Source organism: Thermobia domestica, chromosome 11 (genome assembly GCF_964235325.1).
Source record: "Thermobia domestica chromosome 11, izTheDome1.hap1.1, whole genome shotgun sequence".
NCBI lineage: Eukaryota > Metazoa > Arthropoda > Insecta > Zygentoma > Lepismatidae > Thermobia > Thermobia domestica.
The window spans coordinates 4,697,728-4,717,944 of NC_137464.1; the positions used below are offsets into that span (position 1 = coordinate 4,697,728).

General features: G+C 38.0%; 1 protein-coding gene across 2 annotated transcripts in view; it reads right to left on the reverse strand.

The window, feature by feature from the left end:
• Positions 1-212: 212 nt before the first annotated feature.
• The window catches only part of LOC145663531 (cytochrome c oxidase subunit 7A, mitochondrial-like), a 55,010-nt gene continuing 35,005 nt past the window's right edge, over positions 213-20,217 (reverse strand). The window contains exons 3-4 of one of the 2 annotated variants that reach the window (XM_081729639.1): positions 2,986-3,160; positions 213-391 (exon numbers count right to left, since the gene is read on the reverse strand). In XM_081729639.1, coding sequence (XP_081585765.1) covers positions 3,011-3,160 — 150 coding nt within the window. In that variant the 3' untranslated portion in view covers positions 213-391; positions 2,986-3,010. The remainder of the gene's footprint in view (positions 392-2,985; positions 3,161-20,217) is intronic. The other variant, XM_081729641.1, reaches the window with a different exon arrangement.

The following is a 20,217-nucleotide window of genomic DNA, read 5'->3' on the forward strand; positions in this document are numbered from 1 at the left end:
TAGGACTCCTAACACTCATGCATAACGTAATTTGGAAGTCTAAAAATGAAGTTGGAAGGACTGTTATTTATTTTTATCTAGCACAAAATATATTGTGTTAAATATTTTCGTTGGTAATTTTAAAGCACTACCATTTTTTTTATGGAATTACTTTCAGAACAAAACATTTTTGTAAATAGCATATGTTCATAAATAACAATACATTTGAAACCTTTTCGATTAAATTATAAATATATTTCATTTTAAATACTGATATAAAATTACATAAAAATTCCAAATATTTACATGCTTATGATTTTACACGTTCATATTGATTACGTAAAAAGAGTTATCAAAGTTTTCCATTGTAAATATATAAGAAATCAAGTCATCTCCGGAAGACAAGCATTCCCTGTAAAGAAAAAAATACATAGTACGTAATTATTTAAAATTTAATTGGATTATTATATACACATATATAGTCAGAGAAAGAGATAAATACTGAAAGAAAGCACCTAAAAGATCACTAAAGTGGAAAAGAAATTATACTAGTAAATGTTTTTATTTTGTTTTTCACGTGATTAAACTTCTCTCGAACGTTTCAATATATCTTCTTAGTTCTCAGAACACCGAAAGCAATAATCGAAACTTAGCAAAATTTGATCTGAGCTCATTCCAACCTGATTTATTTTCATTTTAAAAAGTATTTCGTAATTTTCTGAAGTAATATGACTTTGTAAACGTGAAAAAGCTTCCAGCTGCAACTTAGTTTGTAGTGACATTCTGAACATTACTGCAACCATCCACCTACAAGTGGTGTAGGTTCGGTTTATATTGCCAATGTTGTTGAATTATTTCCCTACACATGTCTATTAAGTAGAATTATGTTATGAAATTACTGTCCTTTGACAAAATGATAACATAATTTGATTATATAGCAAATGCCTGCATATGTACTTACATTACTTTTCCTGTAACTTACATAGGTAAATCAATGTTCAGAATACATTACAGCTTTTAAATCTAAATTTCACTTCTTACCTATATCAGTTTTCCTTTTCAAAATTCAAGTAAGCGATATTTCTTATTTTAAAGACTTCCTGGTAATATCATGGGCGCCCGAAGGGAAGGGCAGGGTGGGGCCCGAACTCCCCCCTGTCTCACGAAAATGTATTAAATTTATTAAAATTTTCTTAATACAAATAAAAAATATCAAACGTAAAATAGCAACCCGGGATTTGAGCCCTTCTAGAATTTTTTTTTCGGGCGCCCATGGTAATAAGGGAAAACTACCTATTACATTTAAGATTCAAGTAACTTTCAATTAATTACATAATAAAAGCACATACTTATTTCCACACACTATATATATAGGCCTATATGTTCTGTGCAATATCACAGCGTCGCATAATCGAACCAATTTTTTTTTCAAGTCTACTGTGACAAGTGCAGTTTACATCGAAATGTTTCGAGACTTTATGAACCACTTGGACGATGAAGGGGACTTACCCTCGGCTGGTACCAACATGATAGTGCCACATGACACACTTCTCCAATGACCATGGCTGAGGTCGAATTATTTTTACCCAGCAGCGTGATTTCTAAAGAAGTGTGGCCTCCATTGTCACCTGATTTAATACCACCTGACTAAAAGGCAAGGTCTTCAGGAACAAACTTCACAACTTGGAAGATTTACGAGAGAACATTATCCGTGAAATCCAGGCAGTGACACCAGAGGTTCTGCCAAGAACATTCGAGAATCTGCAGCGTCGTGTACAACTGTGTTCATAAGTCGAAGGCGGTCACTTCCAGCACCTTTTGTGACTCACCTTTATATCCCCATAAACATGGTATAACATGTTCATTTCATTTCCTGATTTTTATGCAAAGCCTTTAAGTGTAATTTAAGCAAATGTTTGTGGGGCATCTTTCGAGTGGAACACCCAGTATATCTATATACTGTAGGTATGTTCACGCATAACTCCAACAAACCGATTTTGAATATTCTTTTTGTTTGAAAGAGTATGCCTCCCCGGTGAATCCACATAAATTTCTTTGAAATCTGGTGGTAATGGTTGAAGTTAGATCATGAAACATCTCAAAGTCTGTTGGTTAATTACGGCAAAGTAGCATGCTTATAGGCAACCACACATTCTTTAGTGAGATCATGGTTGCATAACGCCACAGGGGTGTGCTGCAAAGTTGCTGAATACTTTTATAATACATCGTACTGTCACTATTTTTTGTAACATTTTGAACAAATGGGTTACGTGTGTGAATTCAGTTGACTTTTGTGTAATAGTCTTATAATGATTGTAAGGACGCGAATTAAAGACCTACCTTAACATTTTGCAGTTGAAATTTGGATTTTTTTTTTTCAAAAAGTGCTGGTTATTTTCGAACCAATACGGAACTAGAAAATTACACATAGAAATCATTGTATTATTCTTTGAAAAGCTGGTGAGCACAATTAAAATTTTATTCATATATTAATTTAACAATTCGTTACTAAATGTTGCATTTTACAAATTTACGTGTAATATCATGGCCCCACGTAGTGAAGTCATTAACGCTGTCGCCTTGAAAAAGTATTAAAGCTTTTTTCCAGGCCAGCCATCCTGCGTGAGGCTTTCCTGGATTTTCTTCACTCACACCAGGCAAATGCCGGGATGGTACTCAGGCTGCTTCCTCTCTTCTGCATTCCTTTTTTCCTCCCCAATTTCCCGGTCTGTGTGATCACCGATGGACATCGTTCCATATAAATGACGGATTAACATAAGCATAGATACCGAAAGCTCAAAAATCTAATTCCTAATCGTAATCCAAGGTATAATGTAGTTAGTTCAGAAATTAACTTACAGCTTCTTGCATAACAGAAAAAGCTCACAAATCGCTGCTAGAAATATGCTCTATTACTTTTAACAAGAATTCACTCAGTTTGAGTTTCTACGTGATTTCAACGTAAGAATATTATTTTTTTTATTACAATTCTGAAATACTACTTACGGTCTCAAAAGAAGAAATATAACTGTTACACATCGTTTCTCATTTTAGGGCTGGCAGCAATGTAAAAGAAGTGAAGACACATGGCGAGTCCAAAACCAATAAGCACCCATGTTGCTCGGTACAAGATCTTATCCTTTTGACCTCCCTTCAAGTAAATAGGCAAACCATCTTTCATCTGAAACATATAGAGTCTAGGTCTCACTAACTGAGCAAAAAAAAAAAATAAAAAAAAATTCTAGTAATATAAATATTAAGACAGTCTTTCTCTACTATCTAGGCACTCATTAATGCATAATAAAGTCTCCAAAAGTCGAGAGGAAACACTGCAAATCTCTATATCTAGGGATGCGCTCGAGTCGAGACATGTCTCGAATCTCGACTCGACTCGACTCGAATTTGAGTCGAGATTCGACTCGAGACACTCTTTGTAAAATTCGAGACGAGTCGAGACAGCCGGTAAAAATCTCGACTCGACTCGAATGTCTCGAAAATCTTTCTATAATTTTTAATATTATTTTGAAGAAAGTACTCGCTCAGAAACACTCGGCACGAGAATTTCGGAAACCGCAGGACTTGTCAGGTGTTCGAGGAGTGCTGTGGTGATTGTCTTCAACAAGTGGCGAAACCAAGAGGAAAAGACGTCCAAATGTTGAGGGGTTGGGCGCCCCCTACTTCATTAAACATGTGGAGAATAAGAACGAGGACAGAAAAAGAGAAAGAGAACGAAAACAGAAAAAGAACGAAAATTTAGATGGCTCACTGACCGTTGGGAATTATCCCTTAGTTGAAGCGATGGTTGGAGTAATAAAACCAGTTAGTATTTCCACTGTTGTATTGTTGATTTCACAGAAATGTTCAAAAATAAGCAAAACGTGACTCTGCACAAGATGTTTACTTACCCATAGTTTTATTATTGTCAACTGAACCCTGAGTGTCTGGGATGTTTCTGTCCCTTCTCACTTTACAACTTGAGAGGGGAGGGGGTATTATCATCAGGGTACCACTAGTAGTACACCGCTAAAAGAAATGCTTCAGTGCTGCATCGGAAGCGGCATGTTTTGTATATATTTCTTAAAATGTTAACCATTCATAAAGTATAAATTCCCCCTCCCGCCCCTCATTCTGTTTCCAATACAGAGAACCGACTCTTTAAATGAAGAACGAACCCTAAACCTTCCTGAAAATGCTAAAATGATTGATGCGTACAAATAACAAATCTGTGGATGAATCAGAAAATGCAGATACATGAATAGATGACGAAGATAACAGTGCTTGATGCAGTGCAGTCCACCACATGTAAATAGATTTGAAATGTTCATATTTGTGTATGTGTACGTGTGTATGCTTGTTTCTGAGTATTTATATGCGCGTGTGTCTTGTAATTGTTATATTAATATCCACTGGATTAAGTGAAAGTATAAAATGGATTTGATGACGTCACATTGGTAAGTCATTATTTTTTAATATTTAGTAATATTAAATTAGATTATAGTTTAGCGTCGTTTTTAGGAGCAAAGCTCTACAAGACGTGAACGTACAGTTTAATGTCGGATTTGAAACACATGAGCTCCTACCATGAATCAAACCTCGTTCGAGAAAGGCGCATCGCTAACAACATAGCAACGGGGAGCTAAACATTTAGTAATATGTATATTAAGTTATAAAATTATATTCGTTTAATTTTAACTAATATAATCTTCACAATGTAAAGCATTCGCTAGACACGTTATCTTGTTTAAAAACAAAAAGCCTATCTCTTATATTTCCGTCTCGGGGTTGGACTGCGGGATGATAGAAATCCGAAAGAGATGTTTTTATTATATTTTGTACAGTAGATCTGCTCCTTCATAATCTCCGTGTTTGATAAGAATGAACCTCCCTGGCTCACGAAAATGTATACGTAATATAACAAACCATGCACATTAAATGCCATACTAATATAGCAAACATTGAAGATGTCCCCCTAGAAAATTTTCTTCGGCCGTCCATGTCTGGAGGTACACAATTTCGCAACTCAGTGGATACGATGTGGATGTATTCAAAGTCCACTGATTTCCCCATCAAATTTAAATTTTATAAAAATATTATCAGTGAATACTAACCTGAGGAGAACTATTTTTTTAATTCGATCGCTAAAGGAGTTTTTTTTTCACCAGGTCTCGGTAATCGTCCGGTACGAAAACTGAAGTTTGTACAAGTGTTTCCCCAGCAAATTTTTTGAGAAAGGGGTCCTCCAGGAGCGTTGTTTATGGGGTAATTCCTGCGTTTGTTATATGCATATTTATTTATTTATTTATTTATTTGCCATCAACACAACAGGCATAAGCCCAATTATAGTGTTGGTGTATTACATAATACATTTACAATAGTTTTCTTAAACATAGAGTTCATATTGCAGATGTCAATTTCTTTGTGTTTGATACATATTTTGTTATAAGTAGAACACATTCTCCAAATTGGTGATTTCAATAATACGTTGGTCCTTACTTTTTTGCAATAAAACAGACCAGAGTTATTAGCACGAGTTTTAAGTGTTGGGACATGAAAATTTAATGTTGATATGAGATCTGTACAATTAAATTCGTTTTGTACTATTTTATGGAGAAAAATCAAATCTGTCACATTTCGCCTTTGTTCAAGTGTAGGGATACAGAAGTTGTCTATTAATGTTAGATAATTTTCATAATATGGATAGATTCCAGTTGTCTTGTACGTCAAGTATTTGATAAATTTAGATTGGACCTTTTCCAGTTGGTGTCTGTATTGCTGTTGTGATGGGTTCCAAATCACAGCAGCATATTCCAGTTTTGATCGCACATAGGCATAATACATTTTTGTTAGTGTAGTACTATTGTTAAATTCCTTTCCAATTCTAATTATGAACCCTAACATCTTGAAAGATTCGTTAACTATGTTCTCTATATGGTTATTAAATGTCAGTTTCGTATCAAATATAACTCCAAGATCTCTGACTGAATTTAATCTATTTAGTAAGATCTGATTCATTGAGTAATCAAACTCTATTTGACTTTTGTTTCTGGTAAACGATAAAATGTTACATTTGTTTATGTTTACATTAAGTTTGTTAAGAGAACACCAATTAGCAATATTTTCCATGTCACGTTGTAAATCGAGACAGTCATGGATGGTCTTTATCCTACCATATATTTTGAGGTCATCAGCAAAAAGCAATTTGTTACTTAATAATATATGATCAGGGAGATCGTTAATGAATAAAAGGAACAATAACGGACCTAGATTAGAGCCCTGGGGAATTCCAGAATATGCAATATAATCAGATGATTTATATTCCTTGTAGATAACAGTTTGTGTTCGATGATTTAAATATGATGAAAAGAACTTGATCAAGGGAGAAGAGAAATTATATTCGCCTAGCTTATGTAATAGTACCTTGTGATTAACTCTGTCAAATGCCTTTTCAAAATCTATATATATTACATCAACCTGACATCCTACATCTAACGAATTTGCTATAAACTCTGTGATAAGTGCAAGGTTTGCTGTTGTTGATTTGTGTGGGATAAAGCCATGTTGATATGGTGAGATTACGGGTTGGATGTGGTCAATTATCCGTCGGTATAGGATTTGTTCAAATATCTTTGCAAAAGTAGGTAAAATTGATATAGGCCGGTAGTTATTTATTTCATGTTTATCATTGGTTTTTGGTATTGGGCAAACTATAGATGATTTCCATTTATCCGGAAAAACGCATGTTTTTAAAGCGAGATTGAATGCAATGCTTAGCGGATATGTAAACGCATCTATACAACCCTTTACGATATATGGAGGTATTCCATCAGGGCCAACAGCAGTTCTGGGCTTTAATTTTTTGATTGCCATTCCTACTTCAGATTGAGTGATTTCCTCAATGGTAAGTAACTCTAGTTTGTTACTTACATAAGTTAATAAATTGTTCGTAGGAATGTCATTGAAGCCTATATCTGGCACATATACTGACGAGAAATACTGTGCAAAAGCATTGGCTATTTCATCATTATGATAAAGTTCGCGTCCCTCATAATTTAATTTCCCCCCAAGAAGATGCTTAGTCTTATTTTTTATAAAATTCCACAATTCATTAGCATTGTTATTAATGTTATTTTCAGAATCTTGTATGAACGCTCTGTATGCTAGCTTAATTTCTTTCTTTATTTCCCTACGCAATTCATTGAATTTATTGAGATAATTTACTTCTTTATTACATTTGTATTTTTTATGATACCTTGCTTTAGTTTTGATTTTTTTGATAATTTCATTTGTAAACCAGCATGGATAAGCTGTTCTTGAGTTGTTTTTAAGTGGCACACACTTGTCAAATACACTATAAATAATATAATAGAGATTATCAACTAGGTCATTGGCGTTTTCATATTTCTTTAGGCAGTTCCAGTCAATAGATGAGAATTCAAGATACAACTCTAAGAAATTAGCTTTCCTAAAATTATATCCTGATATATTAGTTTTCTTTTTAATCTTCGCGGTCCCCTGCTGCATCACGTTTATTACTAAGGATGGATGGTGTACATCTTCTGGAATTAGTGGACAATATTCCCTACTGACTTCTATATTCGTTATATTAGACAGAACCAGATCTAACGTACGATTATTTTCGTTCGTTACATTATTTAATGATTCCAAATTATAATAAGACATAAATTCATATAAATTCTTACATTTAGAAGAGCTTGTTTCAAAATTAAATTCCGTACCGTTTATTTCCGATAAATTGAAATCACCAATCAGGAGAACAGGACAACCTTGAGGACAATTAATTTCAAGTCGAGTAAATAAATCATTATACAATTCAATATTAGATCCCGGTGAGAAATACACAACACAAATATATATGGTTTTCCCCTCACTGTTTATTTTGGCAATCAAGCAGTCATAATTATCATCACACCTGTCCAATAAGAACATGCAATGTTTACTTAGGGCTGCAATAAGAACACCCCCACCCCTTGTTTTACAGGTTTTGACAGAGTTTCTGTCTTGTCTCAACACAGTATATCTGTTATCAAATAACTCAGCATCATAATGAGATTCGTTAATCCATGTCTCAGTGATTGCAATTAGATCGTAATTGTTAGTTAATACACTACAAAAGAAATCACATGTTCGACCACGTAAGCTACGAGCATTTTGATAGAATATTTTTAGAGAGTCTTTATTATTTGTAAGACCAGATATAGATATAAATATAGCTATACTGTATACATATAAAGATAAGTAGGAGCGGGTCTCTAAAATTAGTTCGGAAAGATAATATGAAAATCTGGTATAATTTGCAAAAATCTATCTAGTCTAATACTGTATAAATAAAATAAATAGTTTGTTTGTGTGTTTGTCTGTCTGTATGCGGCCTGGGGACCAGACGAGTGGACCGAGAGTTACCACATTTTGATCAGGGGTACCTTGGCCTAGGCCCGAGATCAAGACGAAAAATTGTTTTTAAATTTCGAACCAGGGGAGTCTCAGGGGGAGGCGTTTACCGGAACCGGCTTGGGAACCAGACAAATTGACCGAGAGTTACCAAATTTTAGTCACGAATACCTTGGTCCAGGCTTCAGACCAGAGTTAAACGATTTTATCAAAATTCGAACCAGGGGGTCTCAGGGGTTGTTTACCGGGACATGTAAAAGTAGTAGAAAATAACAGATATAGTATTAGTGTTGAATTCATAGTTTTCGCGGTCGCTGAAATAAATGGTGAAACTCCGATCGCATTAACTTCCAAATTCATGCTATGCGGCACCGGGCCTGGGGTCACCGGGAAGGGGAAGTTGAGATACCGAGACAAGTAAAAGTAATAGAAAATGACCGATATTAGTGTCAAATCCATAGTTTTCGCGGTCGCTGAGATGAATGGTGACACTTTCATTAGTGATCACTTGCAAATTCAGCTACCATTGTATGCGGGCCGGAAGTCAGCGGGAGGTGGGGATACCGAAACATGTAAAAGTAATACAAAATGACCGATATTAGTGTCAAATCCATAGTTTTCGCGGTCGCTGAGAACAATGGTGACAGTTCCATTAGCGATGATTTGCAAATTCAGCTACCATTGTATGCAGGTCGAGAATCAGAGGGGGGGGGGATATACCGAGAGATGTAAAAGTAATCCAAAATGACCGATATTAGTGTCAAATCCATAGTTTTCGCGGTCGCTGAGATAAATGGTGACACTTTCATTAGTGATCACTTGCAAATTCAGCTACCATTGTATGCGGGCCGGGAGTCAGCGGGGGGTGGGGATACCGAAACATGTAAAAGTAATACAAAATGACCGATATTAGTGTCAAATCCATAGTTTTCGCGGTCGCTGAGAACAATGGTGACAGTTCCATTAGCGATGATTTGCAAATTCAGCTACCATTGTATGCAGGCCGAGAATCAGAGGGGGGGGGATATACCGAGAGATGTAAAAGTAATCCAAAATGACCGATATTAGTGTCAAATCCATAGTTTTCGCGGTCGCTGAGATAAATGGTGACACTTTCATTAGTGATCACTTGCAAATTCAGCTACCATTGTATGCGGGCCGGGAGTCAGCGGGGGGTGGGGATACCGAAACATGTAAAAGTAATACAAAATGACCGATATTAGTGTCAAATCCATAGTTTTCGCGGTCGCTGAGAACAATGGTGACACTTCCATTAGCGATGACTTGCAAATTCAGCTACCATTGTATGCAGGCCGAGAATCAGAGGAGGGGGGATATACCGAGAGATGTAAAAGTAATACAAAATGACCGATATTAGTGTCAAATCCATAGTTTTCGCGGTCGCTGAGAACAATGGTGACAGTTCCATTAGCGATGATTTGCAAATTCAGCTACCATTGTATGCAGGCCGAGAATCAGAGGGGGGGGGGATATACCGAGAGATGTAAAAGTAATCCAAAATGACCGATATTAGTGTCAAATCCATAGTTTTCGCGGTCGCTGAGATAAATGGTGACACTTTCATTAGTGATCACTTGCAAATTCAGCTACCATTGTATGCGGGCCGGGAGTCAGCGGGGGGTGGGGATAACGAAACATGTAAAAGTAATACAAAATGACCGATATTAGTGTCAAATCCATAGTTTTCGCGGTCGCTGAGAACAATGGTGACACTTCCATTAGCGATGACTTGCAAATTCAGCTACCATTGTATGCAGGCCGAGAATCAGAGGAGGGGGGATATACCGAGAGATGTAAAAGTAATCCAAAATGACCGATATTAGTGTCAAATCCATAGTTTTCGCGGTCGCTGAGATAAATGGTGACACTTTCATTAGTGATCACTTGCAAATTCAGCTACCATTGAATACGGGCCGGGAGTCAGCGGGGGGTGCGGATACCGAAACATGTAAAAGTAATACAAAATGACCGATATTAGTGTCAAATCTATAGTTTTCGTGATCGCTGAGAACAATGGTGACAGTTCCATTAGCGATGATTTGCAAATTCAGCTACCATTGTATGCGGACCGAGAATCAGCGGGGGAGGGGGGATATACCGAGAAATGTAAAAGTAATCCAAAATGATCGATTTAGTCTCAGATCCATAGTTTTCGCGGTCGCGGAAATGAGGGTAATACTTCCACAGGCCTTGACTTCCATGCGAAGAATGGGTATATTTAGCTAATATATACATATATATACAGTACTGATCAAAAAAATTAGGTTGAAACATCTGTGCACGTGATCAGTGACGTGGCGCTAACACATTCCAGCTCCAGGATACCTTTGTTCTCATTGTGTTTAGTGCGTTACAAATCTACGTAGTGAAATTGCGCAACAACGTGATTTGCCAGAATCGTTGGCATGGCGAGCTGTCGGCAGGTTGGAAGCTGGTCAGTTACAGCGGGAGGTGCCACATGCCATAGGAGTGGCACAAAGTGCGATTTCCCGATTGTGGAATCGATTTCAAACAATTTGAAGTGTTCGAAGAAGACAAGGATAGAGCCGTCCACTAGCAACCAAAGCCAGAGACGATCGTTATCTCTTGTTAACAGCTCGTCGAAACCGGCGTCAGAATACAACTCTGCTCCCGCAAGCCTTCCGAACAACAACAGGACGCACAATATCTACTCAAACGGTCCGCAATCGCCTTCGAGAAGGTGGTCTTTACGCACGTAGGCCTATGGTGTGTGTCCCATTAACTGCACGACACCGTGTTGATCGAAGAGCGTAGGCAGAGGAACATCGTGAGTTGGGACGCAATGAATGGGGCAATGTTTTGTTCTCTGACGAGTCTCGATTCAGTGTGGAGCCTGATAATCGACGTGTTTTCATCTGGAGAGATTGTAGAACACGACACAATCCCATGTTTGTGCGAGAAAGATCCCAGTATCATGGTGGTGGACTGATGGTGTGGGCAGGAATCAGCATTGGTGAGCGTACTAAGCTCCACATCATCCGAAATAGCTCTTTGACGGCTCTCAGATATAGGGATGAGATCATGAAAACTCTTGTTCTTCCTTATGCTGGTGCCATTGGTGGTTCGTTCCTTTTCATGGATGACAATACTCGTCCTCACAGAGCTCGGTTAGTGAATGAGATGCTGGATGCTGAGGGTATCGCTCGGATGAAGTGGCCAGCATGCTCTCCGGATCTCATTCCGATTGAGCATGTCTGGGATATGCATGGCAGACGAATTGCCGCTAGGCCAGTAAATCCAACAACCATTCCAGAGCTGGAAGTCGCTTTTCTGGATGAGTGGCACAACATTCCCCAAGAACTTATCGATAATCTGATTGAATCCATGCCACGCAGGTGCGAGGCTCTGTTGGCTATTCGAAGTGATCATATGACATATTAAGGAACAATCAGTGTTGTTGCCTTGCCTGTTTGTGAGCAGTTCGAGAGGTACACACATAACCGTCTTGTGTCATGAGCTATGTGAACAAGGTTTTCCGTGCCCCAACACCAGTATGTGCCCCATTTTTCTAGTGTATCTTAAAGCATTCCTTCTTGTATGATATATATGAGTCAAACACAAGCTTATTCATACACTATCTTAAGGTCTTGTGTGATGTTTCAGCTGAACCCCTAATTTTTTTGAGCATTATATACAGTATAGTGGTGGATCCAGGATATGATCGAGGGAGGGGCTAAACCATAGTTTGCAGTTTTATCCAGTGTAAAGTAGGATTGAAGCCTATTTTATGCAGTGTGAAGAGAGGGGGGGGATAGCCCCCTTGGATCCGCCTCTGTATATATATCTATATATATATATATATATATATATATATATATATATATATATATATATATATATATATATATATATATAGATAGATAGATAGATAGATATAGATAGATAGATATATATATATAGATATAGATAGATAGATAGATAGATCGATAGATAGATAGATAGATAGATAGATAGATAGATAGATAGATAGATAGATAGATAGATAGATAGATAGATAGATAGATAGATAGATAGATAGATATAGATATAGATATATACATGATCGAAAATGGCCTCGAATCCATACTCGCCATTCAGCCCCATTAGTACTCTAAGGGGGATGGTGACATGTAAAGATAATTGAAAATTATCGGTATTAATGTCAAATTCATAGTTTTGGGGCTCCACAACTTCATTGGTGACAGTTTTGGTGCCCTCTGTGTCCAAAATGAAACGTATTCTCCTTGTGCGAAAAACGGATATTCTGCTAGTCTGTAATAATAACTAACGGAAGTTTCACTTAATATATTTCTCGCTACTCAAATTTACTCACTTGTGCGGTATATGTGTGTAAAGTAGAATTAAAACCTGTTGCTTTAAGTATTTTTCCGTTAGCGAAATACATTGTATATATAGTAGGACGTCGATAATCCTAACGTCAAAAATCCGAACGCGGTCCCTAGAAGCTTTTTACATTTTGTCTTAACGCTAGCAATAAACAAACAATAGCGTGTCCATCGACGTTATGTGAAGTCAGTGTTTTTACAAAAGTTAATTTATATGTAATTGTTCGTCATGTATTTTTATTCTTATTTTTTACTTAGGCCTATAAGTTTTAAGTGTGACTTACAACAACAGTGTTATTTAGAGTACAAGCAGGTTCTTCAGAAACATTAAATGTAAGTAGCCTTACGTACGGTATTGTAATTACTGTATGTACTGAATAACCACTGTATCGATAGAAGAACATACCGTACAGTATATGTAAGCCTAAATGGCATTTTCTTGGTCATTTTCGAAAATCCGAACAATTTGAAAATCCGAACTATCTGTGGTCCCAATTAGTTCGAATTTTCGACTTCCCACTGTATATGTTGCAGACATATTACAGCAAGTAAGATTACTAGCATCAGGCCAACAAATAGTTTTTAAACTATATTTTCCTGTTTTTGCCAATATTTCCGAACAAATTATTTTTTTCTAATGGTTTCAAAATTTCCGGAATTTTACATAGAACAATGAAGATATCTCTATGAAATATGTTTGATTTAACATATTAACTAAAATGATTCTGTGATTAACAAAAATGATGATTCTGATAATACCCAAATTTTCCTTTTTTTCCCCATTGCGGGAAAACCGTAAAAAACTGTTTTTTTTTTACCCAATATTTCTGTTTTTTTTTTTCACAGACCTTCACAACATTAGTCTGAACATACAGTGCACCGAACACTCCTAACGACGGCGAATGTTAACACCACGACATCGGCAACTACAACTGAAATGAACACGTTACCATCGCCACTAGAGCTTGGCACAATGGCAGAGCGTTGCATTATTTGATGAATCCCGATATCATCTTCATCATGACGATGTGAAGGTGCGAATCCGTCGTGTTCAAAGGGAACAGCTCCTTGACATCTATACTGGGGAGCGGAGACAAACTGGCTGCGGCTTAATTATTATCCGGGGAACATTCAAGTGAGCATCCATGTGTCTATTGGAGCTCGAGCAAGGCACCATGACGGCCGAGGCGTCGAATGCTGCTTGCAGACTACGTACATCCCTTCATGACGGCCATGTTTCTCATCGGTAGTGGCATTTTTCGACAAGATAATGCACCATGTCACAAGGCCAGGAGTGTGATGGAGTGGTTCGAGGAACACAGGAGCGAGTTCCAAGTGATGTGCTGGCCCCCACGCTCTCCGGATCTGAACCCAATCGATCACATCTAGGATGTGATTGAACGTGACGTGAGGGCGCATCACCCCCTCCCCGGAATTTACGGGAATTAGATGATCTGTGTGTGCATATGTGGTGCCAACTCTCTCCAGCGACCCACCGAGGTACATTGCGACCATGCCAAGACGCGTTGCCGTTGTTATTCGTGCCAAAAGGTGGACATACTAACAATTAGGTAGGTAGTCATAATGGTCTGGGTGATGTGTGTGTATATTTTAACTCATATATTTTGTCTCGACTCGAATTTCGAGACGTCTCGACTCGAATTCGAGTCGAGTCGAGACAGAGACTGTCGAGTCAAGACACGAGTCGAGACATTTTCTCGAGTCGAGTCGAGACAGGCTTAAATCTCGTCTCGACTCGACTCGTGCGCATCCCTACTTTAACTACACATCATCCAAGGCCGCACAAAACCATTGAACCCCTCAAAAGTCGAAATTATACGAACTTGCTCTTTCTTTGCTTGGTTTTTTCCTATCGCAGATATCGTAAAACTACCCGTGTGAAAAATTTTTTTACCAAACTTTCATCTTTCCATTGGTATTTTTATAGTTCATATAAGACTAATAGTTACGGAGCTACGTGTGTTCAAGTGGCGCGCTGCATTATTGGCCGCCATTCACGCGACTATTGTGTCAGCACGAGTAGGCCGGTTATTTTACGTAATAATGTTACAAATAATTATGTGTAGCTGAAAATTTCTACATTTGCTCTATTTGATGTTCTGAACAACATACTGAACGTCCCCTAATCTCCCGTGGTCGCTTCATGGAATTTCAAACGGCTGAACTGCTGGAACGCTGGAGAAACGCTATAAAAATCGCTGGAATCGTTCTTAAATACGAACGAATATACATACGGAGTTGAAACGGGGCCTGAATGAATGAAGAAAGAATTAGCTTTATTGTGAGATACACATTTCACATCATATAATGTCGCACGAAAAAATAAAACTTATAAAACAATTAAAATAGCCCCCTTGTTTTTCCATTTTAAAAATATTTTGGAAGCCTTAGTATCGCAAGTATTGCAAAAACTATATGAATCCAACGACATAACTTTTCAATGGCATATATATTTTATATGTAGGATCAGTACTTAAGTGTATATAAACATTTAAACCAAACATGTCGCGCTTTCACGTAATTCGCGTAATCACTGAGCTCCTTATTTTAATCTGACGGTAGGTTGCGTCTTCTTCTCCACCATTTTCTCGTTTCCGATTTTATAGGCCTAGCCTAAAGTGTATATTTGCAATCATCATTAGGTAGTTATATTCAGTATTAAGTATTGGGTTGCTTTAAAGTAATACAACGGGTGCTTAGAAAGCACGGTTTGCAGTGATGTACAAAGTAAAAGTGAACTTTTTAAAGATAAATATTTTCTTACTTTATTTGATTATAGGCGAAGCTCGATCTATTCTGCTTCATCTTATTGGTCAACTATTTAATTTGGACACAATTCATAACATCGTCCACACATTTTGGAGCATGGGAGTCCAACCATTCTGCATTTTCAGTTCTTTTTTTCGGTGCAGCCTCCCTTGCAGTTGCAGGATATGATGTGTAGAAGCTTCTCGGGTGCAGGAGGTAGTCTGGTGAACTGAGAAATATACGAGGGCCATCCGGAAAGTGGTACCCATTTGTGCAATAAAGACACAGTAGTATATATTAACAAATATACACATTTTTATTGGAAAGAGCATACTTTACACCACTTCTCCACATAATCACCAAGCAAATTGAGGCATTTGTCCCTCCGCCGCCAGCGTATTGAGATACGTAGTCACGCCTCGTTTAAGTTCTTCATCGCTGTCAAATCTTTTTCCCGCCAGAAAGTCTTTAAGCTTAGTAAAGATACGAAAATTCGAAGGGGCCAAGCCCGGGCTATACGGTGGATAGTCTAAGGTTTCCTAGTTGAATTGCTACAGAAGTTGTTGCGATTTCGCAGCTGCATGGGGCCTGGCATTGTCATGAAGGAGAATGACGTCTGTAGACAACAGACCTCGCCGTCGATTTTGTATTGCCCGCCGTAATTTCTTTAATGTTTCACAATACGCATTAGCATTAATTGTGTCTCCAAGGGCCATAAAATCAATGAGCAGTACACCTCGTCGTTCCCATAATATATTTGCCATGAGTTTCCTGGTGGACGGAAGTGTCTTGATTTTTTTTTTTTTTTTTGTTTGGTTGGTGAATGAGCGTGATGCCACTCCATGGACTGTCGTTTACTCTCAGGTGATGCATAACAAACCCATGTTTCGTCCCCTGTAATGATGCGATTCAGAAAAGTCTCCTTCATCGGAATAACGTCTCAGAAACGTCAGTGCTGCAGCGATGCGCTTGGTTTTGTGCTCATCTGTGAGCATGCGAGGGACACACCATGCAGATTTTTGAATAATGCAGATGTCTTTGACAATTTCATGAACAATTGTTTGAGACACATTAGGAAAATGTTCACAGAGTTCATCAATTGTGACGCGCCGATCGTTCCTCACGCATTCGTCTACTGACCTCAGAAGTTTGTCTGTAATGACAGATGGTCTCCCTGAACGCTCCTCGTCGTGTGTACTCCCCCTCCCCAGGTTGAAGTTGCGACACCAGCGCCGAACAGACGACTCGTCCATCACATTGTCTCTATACACCTCCTTAATTTGCCAATAATTTCACAAGGTCGAACGTTTTGTGTATTAAGAAATTTAATCACGGCCCTCACTTCACAACTGGCATTGTTCTCAATTCGTTTAATCATTATAAACGAGCAGAAACACAACATAGGCACTGCTAGCGTCACGCAACCTCGCACAGAGCAGGCAGACAAGCCACTAACGCGGTCTGACCTTGCCCAGCGGCTCCCCGAGTCGTCAGCGCTTCATGCGGCGCAAACGGGTACCACTTTCCGGATGGCCCTCGTACTTGCCATTTAAAAGTCTCCATCCCTATTGGGAAGCGTCCAGGTAATTTCCTAGCTACTGCTATATTTGGTGGTAAACTCTATGGAAATGTTGTGCTGAAGCTGACATTGGAGGCAGAGTTGCTAAATTAATTGTGGTAATCATTGTGGTCTTGGCCACAAGCCTGTTGTTTTTGTAAACCCTCAGTTGATTTAATGATTTAAAATCACGGCCTTTATAAAGTTCAATGAGGAACGTCTCTCCCGCTTCTGATACTCTGTCACGATTTGCGTCAGTCGTATTAAGTATATACACCGTTTCCTGTAGTTGTAGGCTTTTTTCGAGTATACTCCAAGACATTTTTTCAATGTTATGAAAATATAAATAGTAATAGTAGCATCACTTCCAGTCATGGCGTGCGCAAAAAATATATGTTTTTTTTTTCATATCAAAAATCATGATTTGGATATCTGAAATATAGTGTAATCGGGCCGCATGTGAACCAACGCTGGATATGAGGAGATTAATGGTTGCTTCTCGTCGTCACAAGCATTACCAGAATGTCACTATCTGAAGGTACCACAGTCACTTTGCGAATACATTTGACTTTTTCCTAAGCAGTAGTAACTATTAAGGTTTCAGCGTCTCTCTTGGCTTCGTTTAAGTGGATTCATTCCTTCTCAAGACGAATTTTCAATTGTTTTATTAATTGTATTTTGTTTGATTTGTTTGACAGAAAATCCACTTGACCATTTTCATGTAACCATTTTCACTTTCAACTTAAATATTTGAACAGTTACGTTTCCTTACCGTTCGAGCTTTTTCTTGCTCTTATATGATAGCATCATCATAACCATCGAAAACTACAGTTGATAATTTGATGTAGTAAGTTTTCACATAACTCACATAAGATTCAACAACTTGATCGTACGTATCTGAACTTGTCGTCACAACTTTACGAAGCGTTAGGTCACATGCGGCCCGATTATACAATATTTCAGATGTCCAAAACAAGATTGGTGATATGAAAAAAAAAAAACATATACTTTATGTGTATGCCATAAGTGGAAGCGATACTGTTTCTACTGTTTACAAGAAAGGGGAAAATGACTTGGAGTATACTTTGAAAACAACCCACAATTACAGGAAACGATTGACAAATATATTTAATATATTTAATACGATTGACAAGAATTATGACAGGGTATCAGAAGCGGGAAAGAATTTCCTCATTGAACTTTATAAAGGCCGTGATTTTAAATCTTTAGATCAAATGAGAGTTTATAAGTACAACAGGCTTGTGCCCAAGACCACAATTAATTTAGCAACTCTGCCTCCAATGTGAGCTTCAGCATGTCAACATTTCCTCCGAGTTTACCACCAAATACAACAGTGGCTAGGACATGATCTGGACGCTTCACAATGGGGATACATACTTAAATGGCAAGTGTATTCTTCAGCCTATCACACTACCACCTACATCCAAGGAGCTTCTACACATCATATCCTGCAACTGCAAGGGAGGCTGCACCGAAAAAAAGAACTGAAAATGCAGAATGGTTGGACTCCCATGCTCCAAAATGTGTGGATGATGTTATGAATTGTGTCCAAATTAAATAGTTGACCAATAAGATGAAGCAGAATAGGTCGAACTTCGCCTGTAATCAAACAAGGTAAGAATATATTTACCTTTAAAAAGTTCATTTTTACTTTGTACAGCCAGCCACAAAAGTAATTCCCCCCTAACCTCTGGGGTCCAGGTAATTTGCATTTGTGAGAATGCCTAGACAGATGCAACCCAACTTACACGTAATTTTCCTCGGCATTGACAGCCATTGGTAGCCCCGATCCAGGTGTTTATACGGGTAAAATTGTAAGGTAGGTGACTAACGAAACAGTTTTCCATTCTAAGTTCAATCTCTCTGGTTCAGAGCGTGTTGTCCAATGAACATCAAATATTAATATCAATTTTGCTGTGTATGTAATGTATTTTTTCATTATATACTGTATAATCAAAGAAATAAAAACACTGATCACATATGAATCAGAAAATGCTTGAAAGTAGCTGAAAATATCAAATCTAGAACAACTGCTGGAAGTAACTTCGTAAATGATTGCCTCCATTCAGAGACCTTCTCCAATTCTCCTCATTCCAATATCTTCTTCTTTCTAGAGGAGTGAAGATCTGGCTTATCACATTCAGTATGCATTGAAATTGAAATTAAAACAAGAAAACTTGACAAAGCTTCAGCCTGGCCGGGATTCGATCCCGGGTCCACCAAATAGAAGTTCAATGCGCAAACCACTCACCCATCACGGCATTTAAACTCCCACCCAAACTAATACCTAGTTAAAATCGTTTCATGGAAAAATATAAACAAGATACTCAAATATACCAGAAAATATATATAAACAAAATATAAATAAAATATAAATATGAAAATATAAGCAACTTCTGTGAGTGTCTTAACGACTTACTCGAGATTTCCTTGTTTACCTCAAAAACAAGTTATATACACCTTGCTCAATGAAGAAAGTATCACGAAATGTTCTTCAGTTGAGCCTACGTCATCGGAAGAGCCGTAACTTGTAGGGGGCAACCCCCAGAGAAGCGCCCCGCCGTTCGAGGGGGCCCATTTTAAGACAAAATTTTCTTACTCCATATACGATAGGAACATGAAATTAGAAATGAAGCATCAAATAGGCTCGCTACATTACATAAACAAAACAGCACACAAAAGATAAATAGAACAAAAATGAGTCGTGGACCCATTTCAGTCATATTTATTCATATGCCTTTGAGATTTATCAATATTGTCCCCTTAATAATTTTGCCATGTATGGAATGGTCCCAGAGAGTAGCTAACGGAACCGCAGACCTTGCCGTGCGGGAGGGCCTACAGGCTCCGGTAGGCCCATAAAAATTAAAAGAAAGTTGGAGAGAAGGTGCCCAATAATTAGAAATCAACTTTTTGTAGGGGCCCAAATAAGCTTATTAATGCTTGTCCTCCAGAAAAGAGTTGAGTTGATTTTGAGTTTAACGTCCCGTTCAGCAGCGAGGCTATATGAAACGGGACCTACTGATTAACGTGAAATCCTAACCACATGAGCTCCCGTCGGGAATTAAACCCGGGTCTTCCTCGCCAAACTCCCCCAGAAAATAATCTAAGTCA